This window comes from Calidris pugnax, unplaced genomic scaffold (genome assembly GCF_001431845.1).
Source record: "Calidris pugnax isolate Ruff unplaced genomic scaffold, ASM143184v1 scaffold69, whole genome shotgun sequence".
Classification (NCBI taxonomy): domain Eukaryota; kingdom Metazoa; phylum Chordata; class Aves; order Charadriiformes; family Scolopacidae; genus Calidris; species Calidris pugnax.
This window is the reverse complement of record NW_015090859.1, coordinates 6,884,704-6,900,164: the sequence shown is the minus strand read 5'-3', so window position 1 is coordinate 6,900,164 and position 15,461 is coordinate 6,884,704. Positions and strand designations below refer to the sequence as shown.

At 38.4% G+C, this 15,461-nt stretch overlaps 1 protein-coding gene across 3 annotated transcripts in view; it reads left to right on the top strand.

Annotated features, from left to right (window-relative positions):
• Positions 1-14,457, top strand: part of BIVM (basic, immunoglobulin-like variable motif containing) — a 14,779-nt gene extending 322 nt beyond the window's left edge. For 2 of the 3 annotated variants that reach the window (XM_014944122.1, XM_014944121.1), the window contains exons 2-11: positions 1,358-1,960; positions 3,387-3,513; positions 4,389-4,484; positions 4,577-4,681; positions 6,339-6,433; positions 7,794-7,926; positions 9,035-9,106; positions 9,965-10,048; positions 11,930-12,026; positions 12,936-14,457. In XM_014944122.1, the coding sequence (XP_014799608.1) occupies positions 1,471-1,960; positions 3,387-3,513; positions 4,389-4,484; positions 4,577-4,681; positions 6,339-6,433; positions 7,794-7,926; positions 9,035-9,106; positions 9,965-10,048; positions 11,930-12,026; positions 12,936-13,220 (1,584 nt within the window). In that variant the 5' untranslated portion in view covers positions 1,358-1,470 and the 3' untranslated portion in view covers positions 13,221-14,457. The remainder of the gene's footprint in view (positions 1-1,357; positions 1,961-3,386; positions 3,514-4,388; positions 4,485-4,576; positions 4,682-6,338; positions 6,434-7,793; positions 7,927-9,034; positions 9,107-9,964; positions 10,049-11,929; positions 12,027-12,935) is intronic. The other variant, XM_014944123.1, reaches the window with a different exon arrangement.
• The last annotated feature ends 1,004 nt before the right edge of the window (positions 14,458-15,461 follow it).

The window sequence follows — 15,461 nt, the reverse complement described above, 5'->3', positions numbered from 1 at the left end:
CGAGGCCCCGATTGGCGCCGCCCCAGCCCTCCCGCCACTCCCCGGTGCTGAGGCCGGGTGTGCGGGCCTCCCCGGTGGGCGAGTCCCAGGGGAGCTGAGGAGAGCGGGTGTCGCCGGGGCTGCTGGGCGGAATCGGGGCCGGGTGCTGCCCCCGCGGCGGGCGGCTGCGGAGTAGGGGCCTGTGTGTGCTGCTGTTCCCTTGTAATCGTGGCAAGTGCAGCCCTGGGTGCCTTGGGTTGCCAGGCCCGCTGCCGGCGGGGGAGGGTTGTCGCGCTGTGGGCTCGGTTGGGTGACCAGAAGGCGAGTGTCGGAGGAGGCCGCTCTGGAGCGAAGCTCCTGCCTCCTCTGCTTGCCAGGTTTTCCCATCTGTGTCTTCGCACCGCAGACGTGCAAGCTGCCGAGATGACAGAGAACACATACTGTCAATTTCCTTTTTAAAGAAAGATCATTAAAACTAAGCCAGCCTTCTAAATTTGTTTTTGGTAATTCTTAGCTACTGTAAACAAAACCTGATGTTTTCCTTTTGCACACCATAAAAATAAAAGGGAATTCTTGAACAGCCATCCAAGGAAAGCAATGGAACAGACTGAGGGTAGCGTTGCCAATTTACAATCATCAGAGGTGATAGTTACTGTAATTTTCTGTCAGCTTGAACTTCACTTGCAGTACAAGTATGCAGGACTTCAGAATTAAGTGACCTTAAGTTGCTGTCTTACTGATTTATTAATTAGCATAAATTTTGTGCTCCATGTATGCAAGGTATTGTGACTACTTGAGGGTAGCGTTGTCAATTTACAATCATCAGAGGTTAATCATCAGTTACTGTAATTTTCTGTCAGCTTGGACTTCACTTGCAGTACAAGTATGCAGGACTTCAGAATTAAGTGACCTTAAGTTGCTGTCTTACTGATTTATTAATTAGCATAAATTTTGTGCTCCATGTATGCAAGGTATTGTGACTACAAAGAAATAGAAGTGATTGACCACAACTATGTAAATGTAGGAACGTGTTTGGTTTGATTTGTTTGGGGTTTTTTTTGTTCTTACTTTTTACAAGTCTCATTACTCCATGATGTTGTTATCGTGGTATCACTGTGGTGTATGCTGTTGGCACTTCACAAATAATAAAAAGTGCTGTTTGTAGAATTCTAGAGAAGCTTAGGAAGAGACACAGTGTATGGAGTGGTGTATCTTAAAGGGTATTTCAGCTTTTATTGGATATTCATTTCAAAAATAATAAGCCTTGGTGTATCTTAAAGGGTATTTCAGCTTTTATTTGCTATGAATTCAAAAATAATAAGCCTTATGTGTTTTATGTTGATTGAGACACCTGTACTAACTTCTGAATTTCTTTCAGGTACCTCGTCAATAGCTTGCAGAGGCAATGGAAGCAATGATGCAAACTCTGTTGTAATTAAAACATAAAGAAAAAATATTCTTAGCTGTACCATACTCTTTCAGTATCATTCAATGCCTAACATTTCAGAAGATGAAAAGGAGAATGGTTCTGGAAATAATGGAAACACTGAAAACAAACCTGGGAAAGAATCCCCAGAAGCTTCTCTTCGTGATCCTGTGAAGCCATACTGCGCCTCAGATGCCTCCACTGCGTCCTTGGTGTCTAGGGGAGATGGGCATTATCCATGGGGATGTCCTGTGACTCATACACGAGAGAAATTTTATACCATCTGCTCAGACTATGCTTTTTTAAACAGAGTAACATCTATTTGTAAAAGCCCAAGTGCTTCAGTTAGTGCCTGTCTATCAGGCAGCGCTGCCTTAAATGTTGGAAATAACACACCGAGCTTACTCAGCATTCAAACTGGTGCTTCAGAGATAATCTACAGTGAAGATACTAACTTGGAAAGCTTGCCTGGCGAACTTGGAAAGCTTCCACTGGCATGGGAAATCGACAAATCAGAGTTCAATGGCATGGCCACAAATCTGAAGAACAAAGCAGGTGAGGTGGTGAAGTTTTGATGTTGTGATAGGAAGAGGCTTTGTGTTTCCAACTTGTTTGTGGAGGGGACTGCTCCACATGGGTATCTCTTGAGGAAGTGCTGTGGAAGAGCATATGCAAACAATTTACTCATTGGGAAAGGAGAGAGTGATGCAGGAGTGAAAGTCAAGTGTAGCTGCCTGGGGAAGTGGCTCTAAAGCAAGGCTGACTTCTGCTTAACTGTGTGTGGTTATCTGGGGTGTTGTTTGGGGTGGCTTTGGGCTTGGGGTTTGCTGTTTTTTTTTCCCTTGGGTTTTTGAGTGTTTTTGGGTTTTTTTTATTCCTTTTAGCAGGACCTAGTGCGTTGTGCAGTGATTACTTTTACCTGTTAAGTACAGCTTTGTCACTTGTAGAAATGTTTCAAGGTACTTCAGAAATGTATTTTGATGTTCAAGATGTCGTTTATTTATGACAGGTAAATGAAATGTTTACAGATTTGCTAGATCTATTCAGTGTTAGGGATAGATCCTAGATAGCCATTTCTTTAAAACTGTCTGCTGCCTCCTGTGTTCTTTCTCTGCCTACTCACAGATTGCAACTGTGAATCAAACGCTTGCATACACACTTGGTTTTCTTTGTCCTGCAATCATTCTGCTTATCTAGAGCAGGCTGTAGATTTTTTTTGTCTTAATGGCTTGGCTAGCTAATCAAATTGCTGTTTTCTCTACCTTAGTATGAGACCAGTTTAGCAAAACTTAAAGATGTGTTTGGCAAGTTGCCATTACCTTTTCATGTGTACATGTGGTGTCCTTAAATAAAAATAAGAAACTAATGTTAATATTTTACACGATGGTCATTTTTGCTAAAATATGTGTGATATATTTCATTTGGATATGATGGCTTTATAATGGGACAGAAAGACTCCTGCTTTAGCATGTAGCCCACCTATTCTTTTTCCACTACTTCAGTGGTTTACAGAAAGGAAAAGACCTTGGGAGGGTATATTGTTATTACTGGATTTGCATATAAGTTTTCATCAGAAAGTGTAGCTGGTTACAGAACTTGGCTGTGAAAAACAAGTGCTTCATTATATTTCGCCGTGCATTTAATGTTGGAGATGGGAAGTCCGTGTTGGTCTGAGAGTCTTACTTCTGGGATGGATTATTAAAGGCATTACAATAATCAGATTGACTGCTGTCTCTAAGCAGTTGGGCAGGTCATCATTAATTCTATTCAGATGTTCATGGAGCTAATGGCAGCTTTACAAGCCTGTTGACAGTCTTGATTATGTATTTGAGCTTTTTCCTTCAATTAGTGTTTAGCCCCAATTTGCACTTAACTGACACAACCAGTGTCTCTATTTGAGGTGTATGATATTACTAAAAATATTTCAGAAGAAATATTTGAAAGGTAAAATAGGCAATTGTTTCTGAAATTTGTTTTGCAGGCAACATGAAGAAACAAGTGGCAAAGAAAAAATCTGTTGACAAAAAAAGCAAACAATGCAGGGAGTATCCTCAGCGTTCTGCTCTTGAAGATGTGAAGGAGAGGAAAGTGTTGGACCTCCGGAGATGGTATTATTTATGAATTGTATTTAAAGTTATCCCCATACAGTTTGTTGGTAAACACTGTTGCTGGTCATCTGATTTCAAATTTCTTAATGTCTTCATACTTTTTTTTTTATAGTAGAAATGGGGATATGTTAAGCATATGTATACTAAATCTCACACTTTTTACAAGAAGAATGAGAGGTTCCCTCCCATATGTTGAAATTCTAAACCCATTTTTCTTTCTAAAAATTTTTTTCTTTCAATAAGGAAAAAATTGTGTGGATTCATTGCTAAAAACATGCAAATTCATTAGTGTGATCAGGCAAAAAGTAACCTTAAACACAGTACTGATATGTCTTACTCATAATTTTTCTTTTCACTGGGAAATACTTGATCAGAATCTCTCAGTTCTATACAACCTATTATCATATGCATATAGTTCACTAAATTCACTTAGTTTACTGAATCCATCTGGTTCTTACTGTTCTATGACATCAGAAAGTTAGAGTTAGCCTAGGAAATCTGCGACCTGGAATGACATTCATTAGTAAATTGGTAGAGATGCCTTTTACTACAAGTTTGTGTGTTGAAAGAGACTGGGTCAAACCATATATTATATTAGTACAGAACCATTCTTTTTCTACAGGATCACTTGTACAGAACTCCCATGGGGCTGTTAAAAACATGACTGATTTGTGTGAAATAGGATAGTAGTATGTGGCAAACTTAAAGAAATTGATTAATATATTTGCTCTTTTTTTTTTTTAATGCAGGCAACATAAAAACATGTAATTTAACATGGCATTTCAGTGACTTGGCACATAGAAAAGTAGCTCAGGTTGCTCCTGTAACTCAATCAAGAATGCTGACTAACGTGTTTGGGATTTTGTTTGCTTTAGGTATTGTGTTAGCCGACCTCAATACAAGACTTCCTGTGGAATTTCATCCTTAGTGTCTTGCTGGAATTTCTTGTATAGTACACTGGGAGCTGGAAGGTAAGTCACACATAGACTGCTTTGCCTCCAAAGAGTCTAAAATATATTGCTAATTACTTCCCTAACAATACTTTTTAATTTTTTTTTTCCAGTTTACCACCTATTACTCAAGAAGAAGCTTTACATATACTAGGCTTTCAGCCCCCATTTGAGGAGATTAGATTTGGTCCTTTCACTGGAAATACTACTTTAATGAGGTATTTTTAGTCCTTTTGATGCAGCTAAATTGTTAACATATACAAAAATAAAAAAACCTAAGAGATGGAACTTTTAAAAGTACAATAGTAGTTTGTTTATTTGAAGAAAAAAAAAATAAGGGGGGCTGACACAACGTAGTCCTTCTAAGTTTTAGAATAAAGAAGCATACCTGGGTACTCTGACGGTGCCCAAAGAAACTTCTCAAAATGTTTTGCAGTAGCCATTTTGTGTAGTGCCATGTTGCTACACAGATCAGGTGAACATGAAATTCTATTTGATTTTTAGTTCAGTTTGTTTAATGATTGTATAATACTCTAATGAATCCCATCTTCCGGTTCGGAAATTTTTTCTTTTATCCTCATCTTCTGTTCTTGAAAATGCATATTAAATGCTCGTTAATGTCACTGAAACAGTCTGAAAAGGCAATTGATATACTAGTAGTCTTATGTAAAGAATAATTTAAGAATTGAAAATGAGATAGTGAGTGCTGCGCCTCTGCTGCGGTGGAGCTGGGCTTGGAGTCACAGAATGCTTTAACTTTCAAATTCTGTTTCATTTCTGCTCTGCTGTTTCCTAATCTTAAAGAGTTTGGTCTAAAATCCTTGTCCTTTTTTTGTTTTATTAAACTCATAAGGAATTTTAGCATTAAACAGGGCCTGGAGCATATCATACTTGAGCATTGAACATCTTGACAGGGCTTTGGTGTGTTACCCTGCTGTGAGATTTAAAAATTTTGCAGTCGTCTTGCCTGTTTCATCAGTTGCATTTGATACAGTTAGTATTTTTTGAAGGCAATATATAGGGCTTGGCACAGAATGTGGGTGTTGGAGTTGAAAACGTGGCAGCAGTCTGTTCTTTAATGGTGTCGTACATAGATCATTGAAGAGTGTCATGGAAACTTCCTTTTTTGCCGTAGGCGACTTGCATCCAGATTTTGTATCTCTTCAGGAATATGTCAGGGTATAGCAACCCTTAAAGACCAAGCTGATAAAATGTTCTGTCTCTTTATGTCAACAGTCTATACAGATGAAAGCTAAACTGGTAATTCTTTCTGTTCCCCTGTGAGCGCCTTATGTGCTGCAGAAAAATCAGCCTTACTAGTTTTTTGGGGTTTTTTTTCTGCTTAGTCAAATAATTTTTAAGTACTTGGCGGACTGGAGAACAGGAAGGCTGAGAACCAACCCCATCATCCAGCATGGCTTTATGGTTGACATATTATCTTCAGAGATGTGAGTCTGAATATTGTAACATTGAGAAGTGAATATCTGAGACAAAATCTTCTTTGCGGACTTGTCCTCACTTACTGCTGTGAGGATTTGCAGTATGGGACTCCAGTAACCCTTGGGTGTTGTGAAGCTTATGTGACAGAAGCCCAATATGATAATGCAGAAGGTCTCACTTGAAGGGTCCTGCCATCTGTTGTCTTAGAAGATTCCCTTTGTGTAGCTGAGTTCATTTGTCTCTCTAGGATATGTTAAGTTTTGTTTGTATTAGGGTACCATGGTCATCTACAGTCTATACAATTAATGCAGCAGGTACTTAGGAGCACACTGAGACTTTTTTCTAAACTGTCAAGCAGAGGAAAAGTGGGAGGAAAGAAAATTGCATTTAATAATAACTCTTGAGTTACTACAATCTTTAAGCTTATTGTTGCAGATGGTTTAGGCAAATAAACGATCACTTCCGTATCAAGGGATGCTCATATGTTCTGTATAAACCTCATGGGAAGAACAAGACAGCTGGAGAAACTGGTATGTAGCTAATCCTAAAGCATTCATTTTATATTATATAAACTGAAAAATCCTGCAATGTGTAGCATTTGACAGGACAAATTCTGTAAGTAGTACTTCCAGTTTGAGAGAAGCTATCAAATGGCTCCAAATTGCCTGGTTTTTCTGGCTTTACCTTTTCTTCTATTTTGCTAAAACTTCCATTTTTACTTCTATTTTGATAAATTATATTTTGTGCGATATATTCTGCTATCACAGATCTGGAATGTTAAGGTATCCAGGAGGACACTGCACTTCAACTTGGGTATTGGTGTCCTGGAAGATACGTTTGCTATAATACACTGGGGGAGCAATACATTTTTATTTCAGCATTTTAGAAATCTGTGTTGTATAAAAATTTAGAATGTACAGCACAAAAGTATTAATGTATTTAATATATGTTTTATGCTTTTAAATAATGCAGTTTTAAAGTTATTGAACTCATCCATTCTGCCTGACTTTGGCTAACATCTGTATTCTAAAAGTTTGGTGATTATTCCCAATTAGTGGTGATTATTCTCAATTAGCTGTGACACTGCATTTTACTAAGTCTACTCTTAAGTGTGCTAACTGAAGAAAAATTATACTTTCATACACAGTTTATCAGCCTTCGGTATAGTCTGGGTAATTATCTTCTAACTGTAAGGTTCTTTAAAATTATAAAACCATGCTGAAAAGTTTTTGGGGAAATTATTAAAGTGGCAATAATATTTTGTTGTTGTTGTTGTTCTTGGTATCCCATTTGAGAATTCTGTCATGTTTCAGTGCCTTTTCTAGTCTTTTCCTGAAAGTGGGTACTGCAGTCATATTACAAAGTATTGCATACCCAAATGTGGAATGTGTTCCTGAGAGTAGGAAGCTCCAAGAAGCTCATGATAGAAAAATGTTCGAAACCTTTCAGGGTTTCAGTAGTATCATTGATGTGCTGCATCTAACTTGGTGCAGTGGGACTGCATTGTGTTGCACTATTTCCTAGGCTAAGAGATACTTTTGGTTCTTTCTTTTTTTTTCTTTTTTTTTCTTTTTTTTTTTTTTTCAGAATAAGTAACTTTTAATATGACTTTGATCAAAATACAATGTGTACTTTAGATTGCATTTCCCTAGTATGGACTGTGTGGCAGATGTTTTTTGGTTTTTTTTGTACCAGGCAGGAAATTAAACACTAAGAAGTTTGAAATAAAAACGGTATTTTCTGTGTGCCTGTCAGGTCATGTCCTCTAATGTAAAAAGCAGTGTAACTAAAAAGTGTTATCAAATAGGTCTTTTTTTTTTCTTTTTTTTTCTTGAATATGTCACACAGGATCCAAAGCAATCCACGCTGTAACCTATTCTTTCTTTGTAGCTGCAGGTGCCCTTGCAAAGCTAACGCGTGGACTGAAAGATGAATCAATGGCCTATATCTACCATTGCCAAAACCATTATTTTTGCCCAATTGGATTTGAAGCCACCCCAGTAAAAGCTAGTAAAGCGTACAGGTAAGATACTGTGTTTATGCATATCTCAGTGGAGGATACGTACAGAAAAATTTACTGCAAGTTGGTACCGTTTTTCTCCCTAAATAACATGAGCATAAGAAGCCAATCTCTGACGAAACTGGCAGATACTGATAGTGGGGAGTGCTGAGCAATGAAAAGAGTAGGTCACTGGCATAAGGTGAGCCTTAGTCTTGCACTTTGTTTACCAAGCAGGTCTGCCTTTGGCTGTGTTAAAGATGTAGAGTCACGTCAAGGAATGGAGAATGCTATCTCTTCTTTTAGAGTTCAAAATGGTAATTGTGTGGAGGTAATAAAGCGTAATCATCTGCATCTAGTTTGTTCCCAATGTGAGACTGTGACCGTGGGGATAATGAAAGCTTTTGTATGAAAAGAATACAGAAGTTTTTTATTAAGACTGCATTCACTGTCATGCCATGTGAGTGAGAAGAATTTGGAAAATATGCCCCAAAACATCAGTCGGCTTAAATTTAGCCAAAGGTTAATGGGTTGCTTACTTGATCTTATTCAAGGTTAAGGCTTTCTTACTAAGAGTCTGCACTAGAAGAGTAAAGTAAAAAAAATAAATGGTTTACTAGATCAAAAATGCAGTTTGAGAAATAATATGGTCCAGTGTGTGGAAACTTAACATACCTTTTATCCAGTTTGAATTTACATTGGTTAGTGATGATCGAGAGCAAAAATTTCAATACTTTACCCATGGTTGAAATGGATTCTCAGTCGTTAGTGATGTTATTTTTAAGTCAATATTAGATTTTATTCCTGCAACCAGATCTCTTCTATCAATGTGCCCTGAAGTATTGAGCTTTTATAGCCTTATTTTCAGATGGAGGTAAAACCAGAAGAGCATCCTGTTCTCTTCATATCTTCTGATATCTGGGAAAAGTTATGTTTAGGTTCCAGAAGCACTATCAATAGATTCTGCAGCAGTTCTTGTTTACCTGTTTTTGCATTCTAGTTACAAAGGAAAGCTCTTCTTTAAAAATCAAGTGAAGAATGTTTAAGTTCCAAAAGAAACGGGTAGATAGGTTGCTGGGCTGAGCTTAGAGACAGTTCCTAGGTTACCCACAGACTTCCTGTATGATCTTAGGTTGCTGGATTTGGACTCGGGAGACCTGGGTTCAGTTCCCAGTTCAACCACAGACTTCCAATGTGACTTTAGGTAAGTCAATCTATCCCACATCTTGGTTTCCCATCTGTGCAATGATGGCATACATTTTTATTTTACAGGGAATTATAAGTAAACAGATTATTGCAAGCAGTGAGACCATATGCTGTCTAATTCCCTAGGCAGAAAAATCTCAGGTTTTGTTACAGTTGAAACTGAAGTAGTTTTTCATGGGGTAATTATAAAGGAAGTCACAGAACAATCCTCTGTATCTCACAGTCTGCCCTGATGTCTGTGGCAAGCTTTCCCTGACAAAGTTGTTGCAGGCTTTGAGTTTCTTGGAAGTTGCTTACAAACTTGAATGAGTATCAGTTGAAGGTTTTCTTTTTTAATATGTGGTACTGGATTCTTAGGAGGAAGGGATTGAAATTACCAGTTGTTTTCATATGTGTTACCCTATGGCTGTCAGTAACAACTGTTGTGTGGGGTGTAGCTTAAAAACAGTGAAACAGGCTCTTTTGTGACTGTTAGACATGAGAGATAGGGAGGAAGATGTTTGCTCCTTTTTCGTGTGGCTTTCTACAACTTTTATTTCCATTGTTACATATATATTTATATTTGGATCTTATACTAGACTGCCTTTCATCTGAGTAATGCTATTTTTTATGATGAGCTGTCTTTTTCCCAAATAATAAGCAGTAACTTCGATCTTGCTTTCCATCCTTTTGAAACAAAAAGTCTCCCTGTATGCAATTGCAAACACTATTTTATAGCGCAGGAGCTGTTTTTTAGTTTGGCTGAGGAAATAATGTTACAGGTTAGAAAAATCCTAAAAGGAACAATAGAATGCTAATCTTTTTCTGTTCAGTATGCACAATAAATCTTACTAGGATTGTATCTTCTATTGAACAGAGGTCGTGGCTTGCAGCAAGAAGTAGAATATTGGATCTTAATTGGAGAGCCGAGCAGAAAGCATCCAACAATACACTGTAAAAGGTATGTTACTCGGGAAGAATATAAAACAATAGGTTTTCCTTCAAAACAGAAGTAGGCACTTTAGTGAGAAGCTTCATGTTTTGACCTCAAGGCTGGCTCTGCAGTTTTACATCACGTGGCTGGACGTGTCTGGGCTGCTCTGAAAGCCAAAGCCTGTTTTTCTTGTTTGAGTGTGACACAGCTCACGTTAGTCAGGAAGAAAAGCTGTCTGCGATGGTGCCAGTTGTGACTTACAGGCTGTATGAACCTCGGAGGAGCTCATCCTGCAGTGGAGGATGTTCCCATGCTTCTCTGGGGTGTGTTAGAGGATATTGTGCCACTGCCAGGATCTCCTAGCACAGACACAGGTACAGCCTGTACTCTGTTGTGTTATTAGTTTATCTATGCGTTAAAACAGTACATTTATGCTGAGGTCTGGCTCATCTGAAGTTGGTGTCTGAACCAGACCTACAGACAAGGAGAGCTAGAGGACGCTACGTAGAAATTTCATAGAATAGTTACATTTGTTATGGTAAGTTAGTAGAACAGTTTTCTCAGCTTTATTTGACATACGAGCTTGTAATGCTTAATATTAATTTCTGAAATGAGGGAACAGTGCAAAAGAAAAGCATTTCTCAAGAAACCAAGTCTATGGCCAAAAAATACGTTTTAGCAAATACTTTCTCTGCCACCCCCTGAGTTAATTATGGAGTGATTTTTCTTGTTAAAACAGATACGAAAAAATAATAATAATGAAAAATAACCACACAACTTCTGCTTTGTTTCCTTTTCCTTATTCTCTAACTATTTAGATCTTATACTAGACATCCTTACTTGATGGTTGGTTTCACAGCCAGTCAGACTTAACCCAGTACCTAAAAACTAGTTATCTTTTTTTGTTGTTGTTTTGTCAGTGAGATGACTGTCAGTAACTGCAAATAGCTGGATATTTTGGACTAATGAGATTAAATGCAACAAAATTAAAATCACATTATGCATGTGATTGCTGTGCTGAGAAATGGCATACTACATATTCCACTGACAGAATTTTGTTCTGTGCTGTATAAGCTACAAATGGTACAGGAAAAGGTTTCTGAATATAGAATACAAACCTGTGTAATATTATTTTTTTTTGATTGTGGAGACATTCTCCCTCCTGCTACAGTCCCAATGAGAGATAGCAGAAAGTTCTGTGCTTAAGGTAGGAGGGTAAAGATAGAGGTAGAAATGGATTTTCTGAACTTGGAGGGTGGTGGTAGAGAGAAGCAGTTAATTAGACATTGACAAAAATGAGAAGGCAATGTGTAGGCTTAAAGAGGTCTGGAATATGGAGATATGTGTTTCACTTGGGCTAGAAGGAGCTATGAAATTCTGAAGAGCTGAGTGAATGAGGAATGATTAAATTGATAGTTTATTACAGATGGGAATTAAATAAAATGGAGGAGTGAGTTATGGTGAGAGCTGTCTTGTGAAAACAGATTCAGTGGGCGAAAAAAACCCAAGGTTTTGAACAAAATAATTTAAAAGGGTAAGATAATTAAATAAGTAAAAGCTAATGTTTCTCCTTGCATAAACTGCACTTTGCTTCTTCCTTTCACAAACTGATGAATTTGTAAGGAAAGCAACGCAACTAATGACTCGTGGTGCTCTTACTCATTTTGGAAAGTGTTTGCCAAGAGCAGGAATAATCACTGAATGCTTTGAGTAAAAGTGATGCTTCTATATCTGGCTTGATGACTCTTAATACCGAGGCTTTTATATCTTTACACATTCATTGATCTTTAAATCACTGGTAAGATTATTTAGAATTGCAGATCTGTATTTGCATGTGTGTGTACATGAGTCTTGGTGTTGCTGAGGTTTCATAAATGTCAGCTGAGTAGTAATGATTTTATTCTGTAGGTGGACAGATATTGTCACTGATCTAAACACCCAAAATCCAGAATATCTAGATATTCGACACCTAGAAAGAGGATTGCAGCATCGAAAAACAAAGAAGGTAAGATCAACTTACTAAGATGGGAGGAAATTCATGGTAGATTTTTTGGCAAGCTTATTCATACTTCAGCAGTGTAAGATAACTTGACTAAAATACATTTGTTATGAAGTGTTGCTGAAGACAGAAGTCAAATGTTGGTACTTACATACCAGAGTCCTTTATGTGTACTTGCAGAACTAGATACAATACAGCAGTAGCCTGGCATATGCTAAAATGAACCAGAATCTCTGCATATACAATATATTTCATCATAATACTTAACCTTGCTGCTTTGAAATGCAGCTGCAGCAAGTATAGAATACAGACCAATTACAGACAGATCCTTTTGGTGCATGGCCTTCTAGTGACGTAAGCAGGAAAGTAGAGTAGGATCGAACATAATAAAAGAATGTATGTGACTGTTATGTGGACTTTGTGTGAGTACATACAGTTTTCTTTCCTGTAGATAGGACTACATCTTGTGGGTGGGGATGTATTTTCCATTTGCAGATTGAAAGTCTATGAGAAGTAGTAGGCCAAAGGGATGATTTCAAGTGTGGAGACCTTATGGAAGACAGGAAGATGAGAAGGGAATAAAAGAGATTATTTGTGTGACAGTGGCTGGAGAGTAAAAACAACTAGCAGAAGATAAGTTATACTAGCCTATGAAAGTTAAAAAGGATAACTTAAAGTGATGAGAAAGAAGGCAGCAATTGAATTTGCAAAGCAATAAGAATTGATTGAGCTGAGTTGTTTGTGGGTATGACCTTGGGGTGGGGTGTTTTTTTTTTTTTGTGTGTGTGTTACCGCTTCTTTTGTTCTCTTTTTTGAAGAATTCTGTTACCTGACAAGATGTTCATTTCAAATATCTATGCGTGTTAGAAAGGCACCTGTGTGCATTTAACAAAGAACCTTTTTTACCTTGATTAGGTTGGAGGAAATCTTCATTGCATCATTGCCTTCCAGAGACTTAACTGGCAAAGATTTGGTCCTTGGAATTTTCCATTTGGAAATGTTAGACAGGAGAAACAACCCCAAACACAAGGAATTTCCAAATCAGAAAGTGAAGACAATATCTCTAAGAAACAACATGGACGACTGGGTCGATCTTTCAGTGCTGGCTTTCATCAAGAATCTACGTGGAAGAAATCTAATCATCGTGAGAGGAGGAACAGTGGGTATCAGAGTTACAATGATTATGATGGAAATGATTAAAATTAACTTTAGATAATAGAGTTGGTACATTAAAGTTACTTTTAATCAAGGCATATTAGGGATCTTTAGTCCTAGAACACATATGAATAGAAATTAAGGTATAAGATACAGCTTCATAATTATTAAAAAAGTCTGATGATACATTTGCAATGGGTGAGATCTGATGTATAATATGACGAATAAGCACAGATTATTGTACCTTTGCAATCAAAAGTAAATATGACAGCAAAATCAATCATTTCTTTTGAAATAATTGTACTATGTCCTGATCTGTGAAAACAAAAAAACAAATTGAAGTTAGCCAACATAATAAAGAGACTTCATTGAAAATACTTAGTATTCAAAAGCATGAAAACTTATGATATGACTTTATAAAAAGGGTTATTCTGCAAATGGTGTAATGTTAAAAGTAAACATTGCCTTCCTTTTTAACACTCCATTTTATTAAGGCTGCCCATATCCAGTGAAAAGGAAAAAAAAAAATAATCACATTGATAAGAAAACCTTGTCAGGTTTACAAAGTGAATGTACATCCTCCATTTAGTTCCCAGTAGAGTTCTGTCAGTCAGATAATCATATTTTTGTCAAGCAGGTCTCAGTTTCTTTTCCCTTAGCTGGATGCCTGTTTTAGACTGAGAGGAATCGCCTGTAGGAGGGAAAGTTTGAGGATGGACCTTCTGTATTGCTTTTGCCCTGTGGGTGCAGGGGCTAAATTCTTATCCTGGAGCCTCTTGAGAGCACGGACTCCCTTAACACAAGCTTGTGAAATTCAGTACAAAAAAAAGCTGCATTTACCATTAGCCAAATGAGCTAGCTGAACACTGCGTTCTGTTGGCAGTTCTTTTCCTTGTTCAGTCATAAAACCTCTTGTCATTTTTCTGCTGCTCTTTTCGTTTTGTATGAAGGGTATGCAAGTGCCGAAAACCGCTGGCAGCCCTGATGATATACCTCTTGGCCAGCAAAACAATTCCAGATTATTTCAGGGGTTCATGTGCAGTCTTGTTTTTTTGTTTGTTTGTTTCTTTTCCCTGATTGGAAATTTATCCGGTTGTTTCCCCAAACACATCTTAACAGTTGTAACTTCCTGTGTACAAATGTTCATAACCTGGTCAAGGATTAATTTTTTTGACATAAAAAGTTTTGTCATGGAATGCAGGGGTTTTGTAGGTTGCTGCTTTTGTTAACCAAAAATGGGAGACTTTTAGACTTTTGTTCATTCAATAAAATTTGTTTTCTATTTTGTTGTTTGCTTTTCATTTCTCTTGGGAATGGTGACCCTGAAAAGCTAGTGAAGGTTTCTAGGAAAGTAGGTAAGCAAAGGATCAGAGTTGCAACCCCTGCTCAGCAAAATAATCTTGGAGGTAGGATCTCTTGGTTCATAAGCCTACCCAAGCCCCTGTGACTTAGCTTCTAATCTTTAATTGCCTGAAGTCTGCAGGCTGGTGAGTGATCAAAACCCACCTTTGGAAAACTTACTTCCCAGATGAACTATTTTCAGAATTTGTTATTGCAAGCTGAGGGTTCAAATTTCTTTAGAATGCTTGAGCTGTGTTCCCTCGGGTGCTTCAGGCTTAAAGTGAGTTATATAGATTCCCTGGAGGTGTTCAAGGCCAGGCTGGATGGGGCTTTGGGCAACCTGCTCTAGTGGAAGATGTCCTTGCCCATGTCAGGGGGATTGGAACTGGATGATCTTTAAGGTCCCTTCCAACCCAAACCATTCTATGATTCTATAAGTGTCAATATCTTAAGTTTTGCTTAATAATGGTAGCTGCCCTGAGGAAGACGGAATCTCCTGACAGTACCCTGCTGCTCCTCCTAAGTAGGTGTGTTGTGACAGACTCGTTTTTATAATCTTGCCCTTGTGTTGGAGGCTGTCACACATCATTAATAAAGTAATGTCACCTGCTTGACTCTTCCAGCACTGGCAGAAGGAAGATGCTGGGAGTAGGGAGCTTTCCATAGGGCTTCCCCACAGGGAGGTGGGTGCTGGGGATGTGGTGGGAGCGGCGAGAGCACAGGCTGCCAGGGAAAGTCATATTTAAGGGGAAAAATATACCAAATGCGACGTTTTACAGAGGTGTTCGGTACTTTGCTCTCCTCAGGGCAGCCGAGGGCCCCGCGGGTGGTTGCCGGCCTCCTCCCTGCAGCCCACCGGCCTCGGGCCACGGCGGGGTCTCTCCGCCTGGGATGCATCGGGAGGAGCGGTGGGGACCGGCGGGGACGATGTGAGGGGGCGAGCCG